The 19,509-nt window shown below is 42.4% G+C and overlaps 1 protein-coding gene across 4 annotated transcripts in view; it reads left to right on the top strand.

Moving 5' to 3' along the window:
* Positions 1 to 19,509, top strand: part of VPS13D (vacuolar protein sorting 13 homolog D) — a 263,887-nt gene that overhangs the window by 123,314 nt on the left and 121,064 nt on the right. For all 4 annotated transcript variants that reach the window (XM_056111005.1, XM_056111004.1, XM_056111003.1 and 1 more), the window contains 8 exons: positions 1,842 to 1,992; positions 2,092 to 2,302; positions 4,758 to 5,005; positions 7,550 to 7,741; positions 8,032 to 8,158; positions 9,727 to 9,869; positions 17,402 to 17,532; positions 17,948 to 18,123. In XM_056111005.1, the coding sequence (XP_055966980.1) occupies positions 1,842 to 1,992; positions 2,092 to 2,302; positions 4,758 to 5,005; positions 7,550 to 7,741; positions 8,032 to 8,158; positions 9,727 to 9,869; positions 17,402 to 17,532; positions 17,948 to 18,123 (1,379 nt within the window). The remainder of the gene's footprint in view (positions 1 to 1,841; positions 1,993 to 2,091; positions 2,303 to 4,757; positions 5,006 to 7,549; positions 7,742 to 8,031; positions 8,159 to 9,726; positions 9,870 to 17,401; positions 17,533 to 17,947; positions 18,124 to 19,509) is intronic.

Genomic DNA, 19,509 nt, shown 5'->3' with positions numbered 1-19,509 from the left:
TGTATCCAAAGTGTAGATGTATAGTTCTTACAGTTCTTAAGCACAGAGCTGGGAATGGCCCCTAAGTACCACCGGTGTGGCCTGAAAACCCAAACAAACAAAAGAAATGAAAAAAAAAAGCACTTTGTGGGTTTTTGCTTACAATTTCTTCTCTTGAGGACGGTAAGTTTTTAAATGAGACGTCCCAGGTCTCCTTGAAGGCAAGAAGATCAGATACAAACCGTTGCTCTGGGTCCTGGGCTCCTTGGGGCCTCTGCTGGTCTGGGCCCATGGACACTTGAGCTTCAGTGGCAACTGTGTCTTGGAGAGTACCCAAACATTCCAAAAGAGTCTCATTCCCCCCCCCCCCCCCCCGCTTTTTCTTGAGACCAGTTCTTACGGGGTCTGGGGGCTGCTCCTATTTCATTTCTCAGCCAACTGAGCTTGCAGTGAAGTTCTGGGTTCCAAGGATGTGGTATGGTCAGCCCCTTGGCGTGGGGACCACCAGGGCAACATCTGGCAATACTTAGTGGGCCATGAGGTCCCGGGGAGTGAATCAGGGCTGGACATCTGCCTTTGTGTGTGCCCTAACCCCATCTCCTCAGCCCCGATTCTTGTCGTCTTCTCATGGAACTTCCTGGAGGTCTTAGTTCCACACATGTACCTCTTCTTCTTTCCTTGCTGACTTGGTTGGTTTTCATGGCCTACTTAATTAGAAAGTTGATAGTACGTAAAGCTTGAATGAGGTGTCATTAGTTTCTCTCACACAAAAAGTACTGTGAGTATGTTCTGAACCTCTTATAAGAATAATAATTTAACACCTTCTTTCAGTATACCCTTGTGGGGATTTTGTAGTTAAAGAAACCAAAAAAGGTTTCTTGGCACGTTATAGCTGCGCAAAATGTGTGTAGTATGAGTGAATGAACATATGGAAAAAGAAAATAGTGGCTGTACCCCAAGACCATAAACGAACGCATTTCCTCCTTTATGCTGTTTCTCAGTCACCCTTTCCTGTTTATAAAATTGATTATTGAACAGAATGTAGAAAGTTGTTGTGAAGAAAGAAAAGCTTGTTTTTAAAAGTCTTTGAAATGCAAATGATTTATTGGTGGGCATATCAGTGAATAGTGTATGGACTGGGAGAGTAAATTTTGATATGCAGAAAAAAATTATTGTTATTGTTCCTGGGAAAGGCATACCCTTGCCAGTGTTCTTCACTGCATGATCTGGATCTTACTGAGATAGGTCAGAGTGGCCTCCTGGTTTGTGTCTTTGTATCTGGGTACCACACAACCCATTGTTAAAAGTGTTCACTCACTTCAGTACTAATCTGATGGAAGAGTCCCACAGGAGGTAAATCATGAGAGGTTTTGTAAAGTCCTACCTCAGCATTTCTGAATTTGCAGTTGCTTTGGGTGATGTCTGTTCCCCTCTGGTAGAGTAGGAAACAAAGCCTTTTTATCCTTTCCATAGAAAGGCAGATGTGTTGAACCCAAGGACATTATGTAAAGGCAGGATCACCTCCAGCAGACCCTTTCTTACCAAAGTACAGGGAGCTTGAGAGGTTAGTGTGCCACTTGTGGGGAGACGCTCTCTGTGATATGTCCATAGGCCTAGTACTGTACACTGTGTAATAGCACCCGAGTAGATTGTTATTTCAGTTGTGTTGGTAGTGAGCTGTTTCATGGTGGATTTACAGGCAGTTCTCTCCCTTAAAAAGCAGAGGAGTGTTAGGGCTTTGTGACCAATCCTACTGTACAATCATAGTCACACTAAGATGCTTTTGACTGGGCATTCTGGCGCGTGGTTGTGAGTTTTTTGAAAGCACAGTTGTGCTCTTTTGGTTTCTGTCTTGGGCACAGTTTTCATCCCTCCCCCCTGTCCGGGTGGTCTTTGCCGTGACCATGGAGGGCAGTGCCCGGAAAGTCATCACCGTGCGGTCAGCCCTCATTGTGAAGAACAGCCTGGAGACGCCGATGGAACTACGCCTGGACAGCCCCTCAGCACCAGATAGTAGGTCTGGGCCCAGTTGGCCTTGTTTGCTGGGGAACTGTTCCGGGTGGGGTGGTGGGGCCCTGCCCGATCCTGCTCTTACACTTGTTTCTGTGGCAGAGCCCGTGGTGCTTCCTGCAATCATGCCAGGGCACTCATTTGCTGTGCCGCTGCATCTCACTTCTTGGCGGCTGCAGGCCCGGCCCAAAGGCTTAGGTGTGTTTTTCTGCAAGGCGCCTATTCACTGGACCAATGTAGTGAAGACCACAGAGGTTAGTAGCAGCAAAAGAGAGTGTCATTCCATGGACACGGAGAAAAGCCGCTTTTTCAGGTATGCACGACCACGGAGTCACTCAAAGATTTTGCTTCCCCCCTTTTGTTCTTTCTCTGGGCACCTGTAGGTATTTATTTGTATTTACTTAAAGCTTTCAGGTTCTTACTCCTTGGACATTCTTGAGCGAGACTTCATAGAAATTCAAATTTTAGCCCTGAGCAGAGGTGGGACTGTGTCTTATCTAATATCTGAGGGAGGAACCACCAAGAAAGGCCTTCTTGCATGTAGAGGAACAAGAACCTGTAATGGGGAATAAGGGGAGGGAGTGGAGAGAATGAAGGGAAATTAACCCACTTTCCAGAACAGGAGAGTAAAATTCTGAAGTTGGAAGTTCCAGAACAGATTTTGGAAATCAAGAAAACTTGTCTCAGAGGAATTTGGAAGAAGGCTTATGCATTTGGTATCTACTTTTCTGGGGCACTTTATCTAATAAAATTTTCTAAGTAGTTAGACTCCTTTTTGAAAGAGTATAAATATTTTGTTACTAGATTTGATGTTGAAAAAAATAGTAAATTGATCCTTTTAAACTTAAACTTTAGACTCATTTTGTTAGAGACTTAGCAGTGTTATTGGTGGGATTGGTGTTAGAACATTTTATACCTGGAACTCTTTATGAAAAACTTTCAAAAATAAATTAATAATCGGTAAAAGTTGTAAGATGATCATAAAACATTAGCAGTTTAAATGCACATCCCAATTTGCAGAGTTTACAGACTCTGTGACTTTAAAGATGTGCATCTACCCATTAGCATTCTCTCATTTTGCAGTGGAAGTTACTCAGGAGCTCCTCTGCTTGTGCTGCCCATTTAGAGTCATTTTGAGAAATTATTATTCCGAAACTCCTTAAAAAACACAACTTTTATATTTCTTTAGAAATTGTATGGTGGAAAGATTTGTGTTATTTATATACTGTGAACATACATACTGTTAAGTGATAAAATTTTATATATGTAGGTAATGAGACAGAGTGAGAACAAATGAAATAATAGGATAAGTATAATATGTCTGTATGCATATATATATACTTCTAATCAAATATGTCATGCTTAACTATGTTATAATCATCAGAAGCAATGTAACAGTGGATTTTTGTAAAGACGGTAAAGTTATAAAAATAACTTGGTGTTGCCTAAGGATAATATCTAATAAAATTTTTGCTTATGAAAAAATAAATTAATTAACATAATTTTAAAAAATTAGAAAAAAAGAGACTTAGGAGTATATCTTCTTTATACAGCCTTTGTTTATTTAGTTTAAATTTACAGAGGAGGTATAGTATTATTATTAGCATAGTATAGTATTATTATTATTAACAGTGTAATAGTTAATAATAATTCCAAATTAATAACAGTTTAATTAATTCCAGTAATTAATTTATTTATAATTAACAAATGCCCATATTTGTTAGTTCTCACAGAGTCAAGGGGGATGTAAACATGTAGCCAGACCTGGTGATGTTCACACTTTTCCATCAGTAGTTTATAAAAGAAAACAAGACAGTTAAAAAAAAGGTTGTAATGATGCCATCCATCAGCTTGTCAGAATTAACATTTGTAAAACATTCGATTAAAATTTCTAAATTGCATGTTTGTCTCAGGTATTTGGGCAACATTTATCAAGAGAGGCCATTGACTCTGAAACAAAGACCAATAAAGAGCTGAGAGAGAGAGCGAGAGAGAGAGAGAGAGAGAGAGAGAGAGAGAGTACAGGGGTTCAGGTGCTTGCCTTGCATCCTGCTGTCTCTGATCCACACTCCTGGCACCTAACATTTTGTCAGGGCTCACTCCTGAGCACAGATCTCGGAATAGCCATGAGTACTGCTGCTGTCACCCAGGAACCAAAAAACCACAAAGCAGAGATTAATTTAAAAAAAAAAAAAGGAATTATGCACAGTATTCTCCCCTTTCCCCATTTATATTGAGAAGCTATGATTTATGTCACTGACAATGGTAGTGTCTTGCATACACCCTTCTAATGCCACACCTGCCACCAGAGCACTTACTTCCCCCCACCAATGTCTCCAAGCCCCACCCCAGCAAAGTCAGTTCTGTGGACCATCTCTCCAGGTCTCTTGCTTTTGGCCATTTGTTGCTTCATTGCTGTGTATCTTTGTATCCTTATATGTAAGAGAGATTATTCTATATCTGACCCTCTCCTGGCTAACTTCATTCAGCACAGTATTCTCTAGTTGCATCCATGTAGTGACAAATTGCATAATTTTATCCTTTAACTGTATTTTAATCATGTAGAAAAGTCAGAATCATCAAACAACATTTAAAATCTGTTTTGTTGTTATTATACCTCTGTAAATGCATCTGAATAGGAAAACTACAAGTATCTTTCTGAATTATTGATTAATTTCAATGTTATGATTTCTCCTGCTCAGTTAAGGAGAAGAACGATCAAGTTCTTCCATCAGGCTGACAGCTTGTACACCGTTTTGTCTTTTCAGGTTTTGTGTGGCCATAAAGAAAGAGAATTATCCAGATTATATGCCTTCGAACATATTTTCTGACAGTGCAAAGCAAATCTTCAGGCAGCCTGGGCATACCATCTACCTCCTGCCAACTGTGGTGATCTGCAACTTGCTTCCTTGTGAGCTTGACTTTTATGTCAAAGGCATGCCTATTAATGGGACACTGAAACCTGGCAAGGAGGTGGCCCTTCACACCGCTGATACGTCCCAGAACATTGAACTGGGTAAGGATGTAGTGTATTAATTCTGTGAAAATGACAGTAAATCTTTGTTGCTTTATTTGGTAAGCATTTTGGAAAATTGTAACATAGCTCAGTAAACCAACTCAAAACATTTGTGTGGTTAATAAATCTAAATTTCTGAGGCTGGAGAACTAGCACAGCTTTTCCCTTCCTCGTTCCTCACTCTGGTTTGATCTTTGCTCACATAATGGTCCACCAAGCAACACCAGAAATGATCCCTGTGCATAGAGCCAGGGGTGAACCCTGAACATCACCAGGTATAGCCCGATCCCCCCCCCCCAACACCCCCCACTCTAACTCTGTGATAGAAAATGATTGAAAGAACAAAAATTGAGTAAGAGATTTATGGAGGTAGACCTCTATAGAACTTTCTTCTTCTGTTACCTACTTGCTGTGTGACTACTGGTTGACTTTATCTTTTCACATCTAGTTGTGAAATGAGCAGAGTCATAGCCCTTTTCCTTTTTAGCAGAAAGACAAAAACATTGGCTAGCACACAGTTCCTTCTGGTTCTTTCATGCTTGTGATCTCCTAAAATCCTAGCACTGGTTACTTGTCCATGATGAAGTTATTCATCATTATATTGACAAAGAAATTGAGGTTTGAGATGTTATGCATGAAATAATTTTCAGTTGTGGGGCTAAATGAAGTAAAGGTGAGGAATTGCATTTTCAACTTTTGTAGCAAAGGGCTCCTTCTGGAGTTTTGGTAAGAAGTATGTCTCTTCTTCCTCGGGCTGGAGTGCATGCATTCCTTTGCATGCGGGAGGCACAGGTTGGGTCCCTAGCACTGCACAGTCCCCTCACCAGGAGTGACCCCCAAGTGCTGAGCTGGGAGTTATCCCTGAGGTGGGTCCCAAAACCAAAATAAATAAATGCTGTCTTTTGAAAGCTGGTAGTGGTATATTGAGAGAATAGTGCCTTAGATACCCATCTGAAGACATTCAGTCTGCACATTCACAATCTTCACACAGTCATGGTTCAGTCAAGCAACGCAGGGGTTCTTAATCATTTTATAGATGAGGAACCTGAAACTCAGTGATCTCAAGCAGGTGTCCATGGTGACAAGCTTACATTTCAAAGAAAAGCTTACATTTCAGGGTCCTTGAGCTTTATTTTAAAAAGAGCAATAGTGGGGCTGGAGCAATAGCCCAGCGGGTGGGGCGTTTTCCTTGCACACGATTGACCCTTATCCCAGCATCCCATATGGTCCCCTGAGCACTGCCAGGGGTAATTCCTGAGTGCAGAGCCAGGAGTAAGCCCTGTGCATCGCCGGGTATGATCCAAAAAGCAATAAATAAATAAATAGAGCAATAGTGCCTTGCTACTTGTCCTTTGCTCTGGTTTTGAAGTGTTGCTTCCGGAAATACTTCTTAAGCCCTTGTGCATGCTGGAACTGTGGCAAGTGTCTCTGCAGTGCTGCCTTCCCACATTCCTCGTCTCTAGCGTTCCCTCACATGGATTATCACGTTTAGCTACTGTTCTGTGATGGAGATGCTGCCACTGTAACTGGTAGGGACTGACTAGGATTTAAAAAAAATTTTTTTTTAATTGAATCATTGAGTTTCAAAATGACAAAGTTATTCATAACTTAGTTTCAGTCATACAGTGTTCCAACACCAATCCCATCACCAGTGTTGGAATTTGCTCCAACTTTGTTCCACCGTTGTTGAATTGGACCCTTCTCTGACATGTCTTCCCCAGCCCCAGTCGCACGCTTCCTACTGTGAAACAGTTCTGTTGCTCATTATTTATGTTGCCATCAGGCACTAATTATTCTACTGTATTTCTTTATATCCCCACCTATGAGGGAGATCATCCTGTGTCTGTTGCTCTCCCTTTGACTCATTTCACTCAGTGTGAGACTCTCCAGATCCATGTAACAGCCAAGTGGCATAACTTCATCTTTTCTTACGACTGAGTAGTATTCCATTGTGTATGTGTATCATAGTTTCTTTATCCAGTTGCCTGTTTGGGACACTTGGGTTGTTTCATATTTTGGTTGTTGTGAATAGTGCTGCAATGAGCAGAGGAATGCAGATGTCTTTTCTGCATTGTGCTTTTGGGCCCTTGGGGTATATTTTAAGGAGTGGAATTGCTAGGCCGTTTAGAAGATGAATTACTAGTTTTTTGAGGAATGACTGTATTTTTTTCTAAAAAGGCTGGACCTGAGTGAGAATTCGAAGCCAGGAGGTTTACTGCAGAAATCTTGACTTGACTTAAAATCTGGCATTTTAGTTGTTTCCAGGCACCCAGAGCAAAGCCTGTGACCACAACTCTCTATTGTTAGAGTTTGGTATTCTCTTTGCCATGCATTTCTAACTCCCTTGTTTTGACTTCCCTGCCATCCAGTTTGCTTCACATTCTCATCCCAGCTAGAGGCAAATGATCAGTTTATCGAGATATCGACCAGTTAGTTGTGTAGTTACTAGTTTTTTTCTTCCTGAAAGGATTTGGTTGTTTGGCTGTAGGTTATTTTGACAAACTGAGTGAGCCCCAGAAAGGCAGTCACTTTTCTCTTCCTTAGGGGTGTCTCTGGAGAATTTTCCATTCTGTAAAGAATTGCTCATTCCACCTGGAACCCAAAACTATATGGTAAGGATGCGACTCTATGACATCTACCGGCGGCAGCTGAACCTCACCATCCGGATTGTGTGTCGAGCAGAAGGATCCTTGAAGATCTTCATTTCTGCTCCTTATTGGCTGATTAACAAAACAGGTATGTTCAGTGACTGCTCCAATGGAGCCTTTGCACTGGTGTGGGAATTCAGATTTATTTCTTCACTTACCTAAATAGAGCCAACGCAGATAGATTACTTCAACAACATCAGCTGCTGAGACTTCCCTGCTTTCGTCATTAAGTGCTTAACCGTAATCAGAACTAAACCCACTAAATAAATTTGATTTTTTCTGTCTCCTCCCTTGATGATATTTCCCCCCTTTAATATTTGCATCTGTCTTGGCTAGACACAGTAGGTTTGATGTAAACTTTCCTCCTCCTTCCTAAAGGATTGCCCCTGATCTTCAGACAGGACAATGCAAAGACAGATGCCGCAGGCCAGTTTGAGGAGCACGAGCTGGCCCGGAGCCTGAGCCCGCTCTTATTCTGCTATGCCGACAAAGAGCAGCCAAACCTGTGAGTACAGTTATTTATGGGAAGGGGAAGGAAGCTCCTTGGGAAGGGGAGAAATCAGCAGAGGCTCTAGTTTATCTGTGAAAGCAGGAATATACTGTAGATAACAACTCTGCCTTGGCAGGGGAACAGTACCATGACCTAATGGGATTCTTTTGGATCTAATTTCTCGTTATTTGATAGTGAAAATAAACCATTTGGCTGGTTTATAATGAAAGCTAGTTTTATTTTACATAGATTGAAACAGCTCTATTTATAACTCTGCCAGTGTGGACCAGTCACACGCTCCCTTCTTCTCTGCGTTTCTCTTTCCCTGTGAGTGCCCAGCACTCAGAGCTGCTGGTGTCAGGGTGCAGAGGCGCGGGCCTGCTGGAAAAGCCCCTGTCCCTTTAATCCAACCTGGCTCTTTTTGGTAAAGTTTGAAACGGAGTCTCTTTTGCCCTGAAGTAAACTGTTCTATGTTCAGGTCTCAGTGGCCATTACACGTGGACATTTATGTACTTGCAGCCCTGATGGCTGTGAAGATCAGGCAGCACTTCCTCTTCACAGGTGATCGATGCATTTATTCACCTCTGGTTTTCAGTTTTGACTTCCTGCTTTTTCTTGTACCACTGACAGCCCTCAGTCATGGCTCGGTGACAGGCACAAGTGTCTGATGCTGTTCAAATAATACGCCTGTTCCCTGTGAAAGACTGTGAGGTGGCTTGCTCCGTGGGCGGGCTGTGGTGGGTGCTGGAGGGGGGTCACAGCTGGTGCTGGGTCTGGAGAGGGTTGACTCAGGCCATGTGAGGGATGGTCAGTCTCTCCACAGGGTCCACTAGCCCAGTCTCCCATTTTCTGTCAAAGGATCTTTGTTGCAGGACTTGATTCCTGCCGGATCGCTTATCCGAGGCACCCCCGGTTCCCAGAATATTTGCACACAGGCCCTCTTTGATTCTTCCAAGGGATCAGGGAGGGCAGGAGAGACTGTCACTGGAGGAGATAGCAAAGGTCAGAGGGAGTGACCTGCCCGAGGCCGCAGTGCCTGTCAGTGGTAGAACTGGAGCACTTCTGCAGGAGTACCTGCCCAAGGCCACAGTGCTTATCAGTGGTAGAGTTGGAATACTTCTGCGGGAGTGATTTCTCTAGGGTCTGCTACACCCTGAGCGGTGCCTGGCCCTGGGGATGGACTTGGTCTTCGAAGGAGAAAAGTGGCCCAGAGAAGGCACTTGGCACATTCTTTCCTCTTGTGAAATGCCTGAGTTGAAAGTGTTGCTTTGCCTTGAATCCTTATTTCTCAGAAGAATCCTATAAATTGTGACCATTCCTCCTCTTAGATTCACAGAATCATGTTTTTCTCTTGAAAGTCCTTAGTTGTCGATGTGGAGACATTCCACACACTGTCAGACAGTGGCTACCTCTCAAATTCTTTATCGCTTACTTATCGTCTAGCTGTGCTTCCCAGGAAAGAAGGAAGAGTCTCATGTAGAGGCCAGATGTCGAGGCGTGTGTCCAGCAGTGCTCCTGATCAGGGCAGTAGATGAGACTGTCTCAGGGATGACCATGTCTCTCTTTTCCTTTCTGCCCCACAGCTGCACGATGAGGATCGGAAAGGGGATTCATCCTGAAGGCATGCCCGGCTGGTGTCAGGGCTTCTCACTGGATGGTGGGAACGGTGTGCGAGCTCTGAAGGTCATCCAGCAAGGAAACCGCCCGGGGCTCATCTATAATATCGGTGGGTTGTGTTTTCAGCTGGGGGGAGAATTGCAGCCATTGTCTCATGGCTTCTATCTGGAGCACTAAGCTAACCATATGTTTTGGCCTGACTGCAAGTGCTGATTTTCCTATTTGGCATTGGGTCAGATATCTGTTCTCTGAATGCTAGATTGATATCAGCACAGGCCTATTCTCCGAAGGCTCTGAGGCGCCACCTCAACACTGCCCTTTTGAGATCTGGGACTCTGCTTCGTTTCAGACTCACCTGTGTCAGGGAAGTATCAGTTTGGCTTGAATCCTTGTTTTCCGTGGGAATAATGGAACACTTAGAATGTTTTTTATCCTCCAAGCATTTCCCACGCATTCATTAAACTTGCAAGCCCTAAGAGGGTGAGAGGCTTTGTTCTTCCTGAAAATGAAGCAGAGAGGTTAAGTGACTCGACCAGATGCAAAGGGGAAATCTGGGTCAGAAGTAGGATTTGGGTAGGGGTGTACACATTTGAGGCGGAAAATATAATAAAATGGACATGATAATTGGAAGCTGCCCAACTAGTTTAGGGAGTTGGGAGCCGTGGGGAGGGAGATGTGGATACTGTACCAGTATATTCTGGAATACTCCAAAGCATTATTTCTGAAGGGTCAAGACAGATCCTGTGTTATGCCTCAGGTTAAAACTGTTAGCAAGCAGCGCATCTTTTTTTATTTTCATTTCCATGCATCTCTGGACTCTGCTCAGTGCTGAGTGCTTGAACACTGTCAAACACTGTCTTGTTTGCTGAACCTTCTGCAGTGATGGAAACTTTCTTTGTTGTTAGCCGAAGAAAGGAATACAGTAAGTGTCCTAGGTGTTAAGGATTGTGAGATCTTGGCATGCATCATCATGGGAATTTACAGTTTTTTATTTGAGTGTTTTTGAAAAATGAGATTGATATCAAGCTTCCCGTTTGAAAAGTTTAAGGTACAGTCCCATCCTGAAAAGCCAGAGAGCATCTTGCTAGTTAGTTGTATCTGTGCCCCCAAATGAAAAGGGTTTTATACATCTTGATCTTATCAGCTATTGATACTGAGTCTTGCCAGACAATCTAGGATCAAAGCAGAAACCAAAATATATGCTTCAGGTCTGGAGTGGTAGCTCAAGAGGCGAAAGGCATCTGTTGCATGCAAGAGGCCTAGGTTTGATTCATTCCCAGCACCGAATGGTCCCCTGAGCACTGCCAGAAGTGACACTTGAGCATTGAGCACTTCAGTAGAGCTGGGTATGGTCAAAAATTTAAAAAAAAATTATTATATTTTTTCCCCCTCAATCACTGAGTCATGGCACAGCAGAAACACATACACACAAACACACACACACACACACACACACTTGCACTCACATATATATATATTTATTTATTTACTTATACTATTTTTCTTGAAGTACTAGGAGATAATTTTTATATTAAATCTATCTTTTATGGGCAAACTTTCTATTATTTGAGATCAATAACCATGATAGCAATTTCTGACAACTAATGCATTCTTGTATGCCACAGAAAGAAAAGTGACTAGATATTTTTTTATTTAAATTTTTTATTGTTTGTGGATCACTGTGAGGTACAATTACAGAGTTATAAACTTTCGTGCTTGTGTTCCAGTCACACAATGATCGAGTACCCATCCCTCCACCAGTGCCCATTCTCCACCACCAATAATCCCAGTATCTCTCCCACCACCATCCTTCCCCCCGACCTGCTCCCCCCCACCTGGCCTCTGTGGGAGGGCATTCCCTTTTGTTCTCTCTCTCCTTTTGGGTATTGTGGTCTGCAATAGAGGTATTGAGTGGCCATCATGTTCGGTCTATAGTCTACTTTCAGCACATATCTCCCATCCCATGTGGGTCCTCCAAACACCCTTTACATGGTGTTTCCTTCTCTATCTGAGCTGCCCTCTCCCCCATCATGTGAGACCTGCTCCAAGCTGTGGAGCTAACATCCTGGTACTTTTCTACTATTCTTGGATGTTAGTCTCCCATTCTGTTATTTTATAGTCCACAGATGAGTGCAGTCTTTCTGTGTCTGTCCCTCTCTTTCTGACTCATTTCACTTAACATGATTTTCCATGTTGATCCACTTATATGCAAATTTCATGACCTCATCTTTCCTAACAGCTGTGTAGTATTCCATTGTGCAGATGTACCAAAGTTTCTCTAACCAGTCATCTGTTCTTGGGCACTCAGGTTTTCTCCAGATTCTGGCTATTGTAAACAGTGCTGCAATAAACAAACAAGTGCAGATGTCATTACTACTATACTTTTTTGCCTCTCCGGGATATATTCCTACAAGTGGTATTGCTGGGTCAAATGGGAGCTCAATTTCTAATTTTTTGAGAAGTGTCCATATTGTTTTCCAAAAGGGCTGAACCAGTCGGCATTCCCACCAGCGGTGAAGGAGAGTCCCTTTCTCCCCACATCTGAACCAACACCGGTTGCTTTTGTTCTTTTGGATGTGGGCTAGTCTCTGTGGTGTGAGATGATGTCTCATTGTTGTTTTGATCTGCTTCTCCCTGATGATTAGTAATGAAGAGCATTTTTTCATGTGCCTTTTGGCCATTTGTATTTCTTCTTTGAGAAAGTTTCTGTTCATTTCATCGCCCCATTTTCTAATGGGTGAGGTGTTTTCTTCTTGTGCAGTTCAACCAGTGCCTTGTATATCCTTGATATCAACACCTTATCAGATGGGTACTGGGTGAATATCCTTTCCAATTCTGTAGACTGTCTTTGTATTCTGCTCATGATTTCTTTAGAGGTGCAGAAGCTTCTTAGTTTAAGATAGTCCCATTTGTTTATCTCTATTTTCACTTACTTGGCTAGTGGCTTGTCATCTTTGAAGAAAACTTTATCTTCAATGTTGGGAGGGTTTTTCCAACCTTGTCTTCAATGTACCTGATGGATTCTGGTCTGATGTTGAGGTCTTTAATCCATTTTGATCTGACTTTTGTACATGGTGTTAGGTAGAGGTCTGAGCCCATTATTTTTGCATGTAGCTGTTCAGTTTTGCCAACACCATTTGTTAAAGAGGCTTTCCTTGCTCCACTTCACATTTCTTGCTCCCTCCGCCCCTCTCGCAAAGCTGGCAAGCTACCGAGAGTATCTTGCCTGCATGGCAAAGCCTGGCAAGCTACATGTGATGTATTCAATATACCAAACACAGTAACAAGTTTCACAATGGAGACGTTACTGGGCATGCTTGAGCAAATTGATGAACAATAGGAGAACAGTGCTACAGTGCAGTGCTATCAAAGATTAGATGATCATATTATTTTGGGGTGTGTGTCAGGATATTCAACCCTGTTCTGCAGCTGTGACTTTGTTCCAGCACCATGCTGTTTTAATTATTACCACTTTGTAGTAGAGTTTGAGGTTGGGGAGGGTGATTCCTCCCATTATTTTTTCCCCAAGAATTGCTTTAGCTATTCGTGTAGATATATTTTTAATTTTTATTTTATTTATTTTTTTCCTAAGGGAGATGTGGAAGAAAGAAGAATGAATTATAAACAATTTTATCTTTTTTTTTTTCAAAAATGTAATTTTATTGCATATTGTAATTAACTTTAAGAAACTTCTTGAGTGTTATCGAAGGATACCAAGATTACCTGAAAAGACTTAAAATATTTTCCATTTCTGTTTTGTTTTTCTGGGTCACACCCAGAGGTGCTCAGGCTCTGCACTCAGGGATCATTCCTGGCAAGCTTGGGAGACCATAGTAGGTTGCCGGGGATCGATCCCAAGTTGGCTGAGTGCAAGACAAATGCCCTCCCCATTGTCCCTATCTCTTTGGCCCCCTTTTTTGATTTCTTATCCATGGGATTTTTTTCATTTTTTTCCCATTAAACTGTGATTCATACAACCTAATAGACTAAGTGGAAAAAGTAGACATAAGAATCCAGTTAGATTCTTTTCAGCTAGACATTGAACTCATAAAAGGTATAAAACAATGACAATTCTGACCTTTTTTTTTTTTATGTAGGCGTACTGCTATTTATCCTGTACTGATTAGGCTGATTGAATATGCATGAACTCCATCTTACTTTTTTAAAAAATTTTTTTATAATTTTATATATTGAATCACCATGAGAGCAGTCACAAAGCTTTCGGGTTTAAGTCTTGGTCATACAATGAAACACCCGTACCTTCACTGGTACCCATTCTCCACCACCAAAAACCCCAGTATACCCCCATCCCACACCCTCCCCTACCTGTGGGGCAGATGATTTCCAAATTACTCTCTCTCTACTTTGATTACATTCAATATTTTGACACCAGACCCACCATTATTATTTGGGATTTTATCCCAACACTCAAATCTGCCAAAATGGCAACTGCAGACAATTTGTTTTCTATTGTTGGTTATGAATAACATATGATGTCGTGTGGCGGCAGTAGTGGCTGCACAATTTTGAAATTCCAAAATTTTAACACTTAAATCTGGAGGGATTTCTCCTAAAAGCCGTTGCGTTTCGAGATTTGTTTCTGAGTCTCTGGGATCATGGCCGTTAAGCAGCTTGATTAGGAGCCAGAGAGGCCATTCATGGGCAGCGACTTTGGATCTTGTTGGGATGGGGAGGGAAGGGCCGGCTTCACCCCCATCCCATGAGGCCCAAAATGTCTCGTCACTGTGGGCCCAAACCTGACTGTCCAATGGCCTCTGGCGGATGGTGGCCACCGAGCTGCCAAGGGGGAGCAGGCGGAGGGACAGCACCCTTTCCCCCCTGGGGTGGTCCGGTGACAATAACCTACTCAGGGTCCGTACGCATTTCTTCCAAAAGCCTCTGGGTTTCGAGATTTGCTTCTGAGTCTCTGGGATCATGGCCATTAAGCAGCTTGATCAAGAGCCAGGGAGGCCGTTCGTGGGCTGCAACTTGGGGTCTTGTTGGGACAGGGAGGAAAAGGCTGGCTCCACCCCCATCCCATGAGGCCCAACATGCCTCATGACTGCGGGCCCAAACCCGACTGTCCAGTGGCCTCTGGTGGATGATGGCTACTGGGCCGCCAGGGGGAACAGGCCAAGGCACGAAACCTATTCCCCCCAGGGTGGCCTGGCTCTGGTAACCTACTGCAGGGACCGGACGTGTTTCTGCCAAAAGCCATTGGGTTTCAAGATTTGTTTCTGAGTCTCTGGGATCATGGCCATTAAGCAGTCTGATCAGGAACCAGAGAGGCCATGCCTCCAATTATATAGCTGAGCCCGAGGTGGTTTGTGGGTGTGTCTCCCACATACCTAACTTTTGGCCATTTACTTTCTTGGTAAACTTTGCCCCAAGTTTTTGGGGTCTGGCCAAAGACAGCAGAAATTTTGGGGTATCTGGAAATCTGAAGGTGCCATTAGGCTGCTGGTGCACTTGCCTCACAGGTACAGATTGACCTGCTGGCGGCATCATACCCCGAATATTTGTGTAGATATATTTTTTAAAATTTTATCCTACCAGACAGAAATCTGATCACCCTCCAGTATCTCCATACATTAGTATTACTGTTTCACAGATATAAAATTTTAGAGATTTTTTTTTCTGCGTTGCTCAGTATTCAAGGTTTTTTTTTCAGGGGTTGCAGTTTGGGCTACATCCAGCAGTGGTCACGGGCCACCCCCGATTCTGTACTTAGAGGTTATGGCAGTGCTAGGCAGACCTTGCTGTGTTGGGGATCTGCCACATGCAGGTTAAGAGCCTTAACCCTGTACTATCTCTCCAGCCTATTTTAGGTTTTTTGAAGACTTAACATTCAAGAAATGCCGAGTTTCTTTCCCTCCCTCCCTCCCTTCATTCTTTCCTCCCTCCCTTTCCCTCTCCCTTCTTCCTCCCTGAATTTTTTGTTTGGGACCACTCCTGGAGGTGCTTATTGCTTAGTCCTAGCTCTTTGCTTTAGGGATCACTCCTGGAAGGGCTCAGGGAACCACACAGAATGCCAGAGATTGAATCTGGGTCAACTGCTTACAAGGCAAATGTCCTCCAGCCCTAGGAACACCAGATTTTTCAAGTCAGTATAGGTAAATTATGAAATCGATAAATTGGTATATTGATAGTTGGGTTTTTATTGGGATTTCCAAGATGCCTGTTGTCCCACCCCAAAGTATCTCTTCTTGGTATTTGTGGACTGTGGAACTGGGGTCCTTGTTATGCATCCATCCCATCAAAGACTCTGGGTTTATATGTCTGACTCTGTCACTTACTGGCTGCATGACCTCGGCAGGGGACTTCTCTTTCCATGCCTTAGTTTCTTCATCTGTAAAATGAGTAGGACGATAATACTAACCCATCAGGTTGTTAGAAAAATTAAAGCGTAGAGCCTTTGGCAGAGAGTAGCCTAGAGCTTGATAAGTATTGCTATTTTCAAATTTAATCATTGGTGTAGCCAAAGCTCAGTCCAATAAATACAATTGTTTTATTTATTGCTTGCATATAAATAGATAATTCATCTCACTGAATTTTGTGGTTTTTATTAACTAAAATTTTAAAGATAATTCAATGTTACTTATTTTTCCCTTTTGGGAACTCTTACTTTGATATGCCCTTCTGATTATGACTTTTTCTATGCTATATGTTTTGTTTGCCTTTTTTATACCTAAGCACATTGTAGTGACTGAAAACATTCTATAAATAAATCGTTTATATAGTGTTTAGTGTTGTATTTGAACTATATTCTTGGGAAGAGAGTTAAAAGAATATATTAGAGGGGCAGGACAGATAATATAGCTGGGAGTGTATTTGCCTTGTACATGGCCTATTCAACTTCAATCCTAGGTACCCCAAATTGCCCCCCCCCATGCCTCCTCACCCTCCTAAGAAGTGATCTCTGAGTGTACAAAGCCATAAGTAAGCCCTGAGCATGGTTGAATGTGGCCTAAAGACTAAATAAATAAAAAAGCTGAAACTAAAGGGACCAGAGACAGTAGAGGATCAAGGCATTTGTCTTGCTTGCAGCCTACCTCGATTTGATCCCCAACACTGCATAGGTCCCTAAGCATTGCCTAGAGTGTTCTTTGGGCATAGAACCAATAGTAAGCTCTCAGCATCACCAGGTGTGACCTAACCCCTCCAACACAATCCCCCACCCTTGATTCCTACCCCCCTCACCCCTGCCAAAAGTGAAGTTGCTAAGAAGACTTGGTTGAATTCTGGGAGGAAAATTTTTGTTCCAAATTAAGTAGATGTATATCATGTAAGTCGTCTTAGTGGTCAGCTGCCTTGGATGAAGCCAAAGTAAGGTGTGATTGCTCGCCTGAGCTTTTTCGTCATGATTGGAATAGTTCAACTTTATGGAGAAGCTCGGAATTCTGGGAACACTGCATTGCCACTAAGACTTTGTAAAATAAATGGGTACAAGGAATGATTATTTTATAGCAGTTAATTGTTCCTATTACAATCTTCCAAGGCTTGCTAGCCTCTCAGTATGTTGCAGTTGTTTTCTCAGGGAAAGAAGTTAAGTGATGATAGTTAAGGCCTTTTTTTGGTCAGACCATGGATGCTTTTTTTTTTTTCTGATTAATTTATGGAAGTACTTCTTATTATTTGTAGGTATTGATGTCAAGAAAGGCCGCGGGCGATACATTGACACCTGTATGGTCATCTTTGCCCCCCGTTACCTGTTAGACAATCAGTCATCTCACAAGCTTGCATTTGCACAGAGGGAATTTGCTAGAGGACAGGTAAGCTCCTTTTTTTTTTGTTTGTTTGGTTTTGGTGCCACACCAGGTGGTTCCTCAGAGTTGCTCCTGACTCTGGATTCAAGGATTGTTCCTGGCTGGCTTAGGGGACCAAATGGGATGCTGGGGACCAAACCTGGGTCAGCCGCAAGCAAGGCAATCACCATACCCACTGTTATATCTCTCTGGCCCCAGGACATTTAATCTATTGAGTATATTTTTTTCTATATTCTGTTTTTATGGCTCTTGACTATTGAATCTGGCCTTTCTTCCTCTCAGCACTGGATGTTTTGTGATGTAAGTTGTCGTTTTATGCCTCAGGTACCATCATGGAGGGCAAGGCCCAGAGTACCTTCTCAGGAAACAGTTTTTATTGTCTTGACTTGCTGACTAGAGCCAGTGATCCTGTGTGTTTTAGGGAACAGCCAATCCTGAGGGTTACATTTCCACCCTTCCTGGTTCCAGTGTGGTGTTCCACTGGCCTCGGAATGACTATGACCAGCTATTATGTGTCAGATTGATGGATATTCCCAATTGTATTTGGTCTGGAGGCTTTGAAGTCAACAAGAATAATTCCTTCCATATCAACATGAGGTAAGTTCCAAGACTACTTAGATAAAAATTAGCTGTGTTTCAGATGCAGAGTATGAACAGTCAGCTGTAAACATCATATACATTTTAATTACAAAGCTATGAACGGTAAGTAGGTACATAATAATACTTTGCTTCTGAAATGGGCACATGTATTTTTTCCTCTTAGACAAAGACCTTAGAACTTGCATAGTCCTACTAAAAGTGAGTGAACAGTTTGATAAAATGTCAAATCAACAGTTTGATAAAGGAATGTCAAAACTTTGACCTTTGTTTAGTTGCTGTGGTCTGAGGTTGTAAGTCCAGTGGGTAGCACTGTTCTCAGGATTGCTTGCTACTCTGAAAATTCTGTTTGCATTTAGTTGGCAACCTGGATTATGTGTGTTTTTGTCTCTTACACTTGTACAAACTTTTCTCTTGTTTGATTCTGCTCCAGTAAATCATCTGATTTTCTCTGATCTAGCTGCTCTGTAACCCACATCAGGGTCCTTATTAATGAAGATCAGCTATATTCAGCCTCAGCTAGTATGGAATAACTTCTTATTGCTTTCATCAAAGACTTATTTGAAAATTAATTCACTAAAATTGTGTGTGTATGTGTGTGTGTGTGTGTGTGTGTTAAAATATGCACATCATATGAGAAAGATAAGGCAAATTCCCAGCGACCATTTTTTCAGACCTCAGGCACATAACACCATCTTAGCTATTTTGGAGGTATGAGGGAAGCTCTTCTCATTCTGTACTCAGGGGTCACTCCTGGTGGTGCTTTGGGAACCATTTGCTATGCCAGGATCAAGCCCAGGTTGGCTGCATCACAGCAGTGCCTTACCTCCTGCACTGCCTCTCCAGCCAGCTTAACCATTTTTTAATTTACTAGTGACTAATTATACTCACATTTTTATGCAGCAGATCTTTAGACCTCTTTGTCTTGCGCTGCTGAACCTTGGGCCCTGTTAAGCACCATTTCTCCTTTTCTTCTTGCTGGTAACTATGACCCTACTTTCTCTGACTTAACTGCTCCTAGTACTTCAGATAAGAGGAAGAAATACAATATTTCTCTTTCTGTGGCTCACTTATTTTATTTCACATAATGTCCTTGAGGTTCATTCATGTTTTGACATGTGTCGGACTTTCCTTTCTGAGACTGAATCATATACCTTTGTGCATCTATGGTATTTTGTTTGCCCATTCATCTGTCAGGGATAATTGGGTCACTTCTGCCTCCTGACTGTCATGGAAAGTGCTGCAATGAACACAAGTGCACAGATACTTGAGTTTCTGCATTCAGTTCTTTTAGGTATAGACTCAGAAGAAGTAGCGATGAATTATGTGGTCATTTTATTTTTCATTTTTTGAGGCACTGCCACATTATTTTCCATAACAGCAACA

The sequence above is a fragment of the Sorex fumeus genome, unplaced genomic scaffold (assembly GCF_029834395.1).
Source record: "Sorex fumeus unplaced genomic scaffold, SorFum_2.1 ptg000011l, whole genome shotgun sequence".
In the NCBI taxonomy this organism is placed as follows: domain Eukaryota; kingdom Metazoa; phylum Chordata; class Mammalia; order Eulipotyphla; family Soricidae; genus Sorex; species Sorex fumeus.
This window is presented reverse-complemented; position numbering and strand designations above follow the sequence as displayed.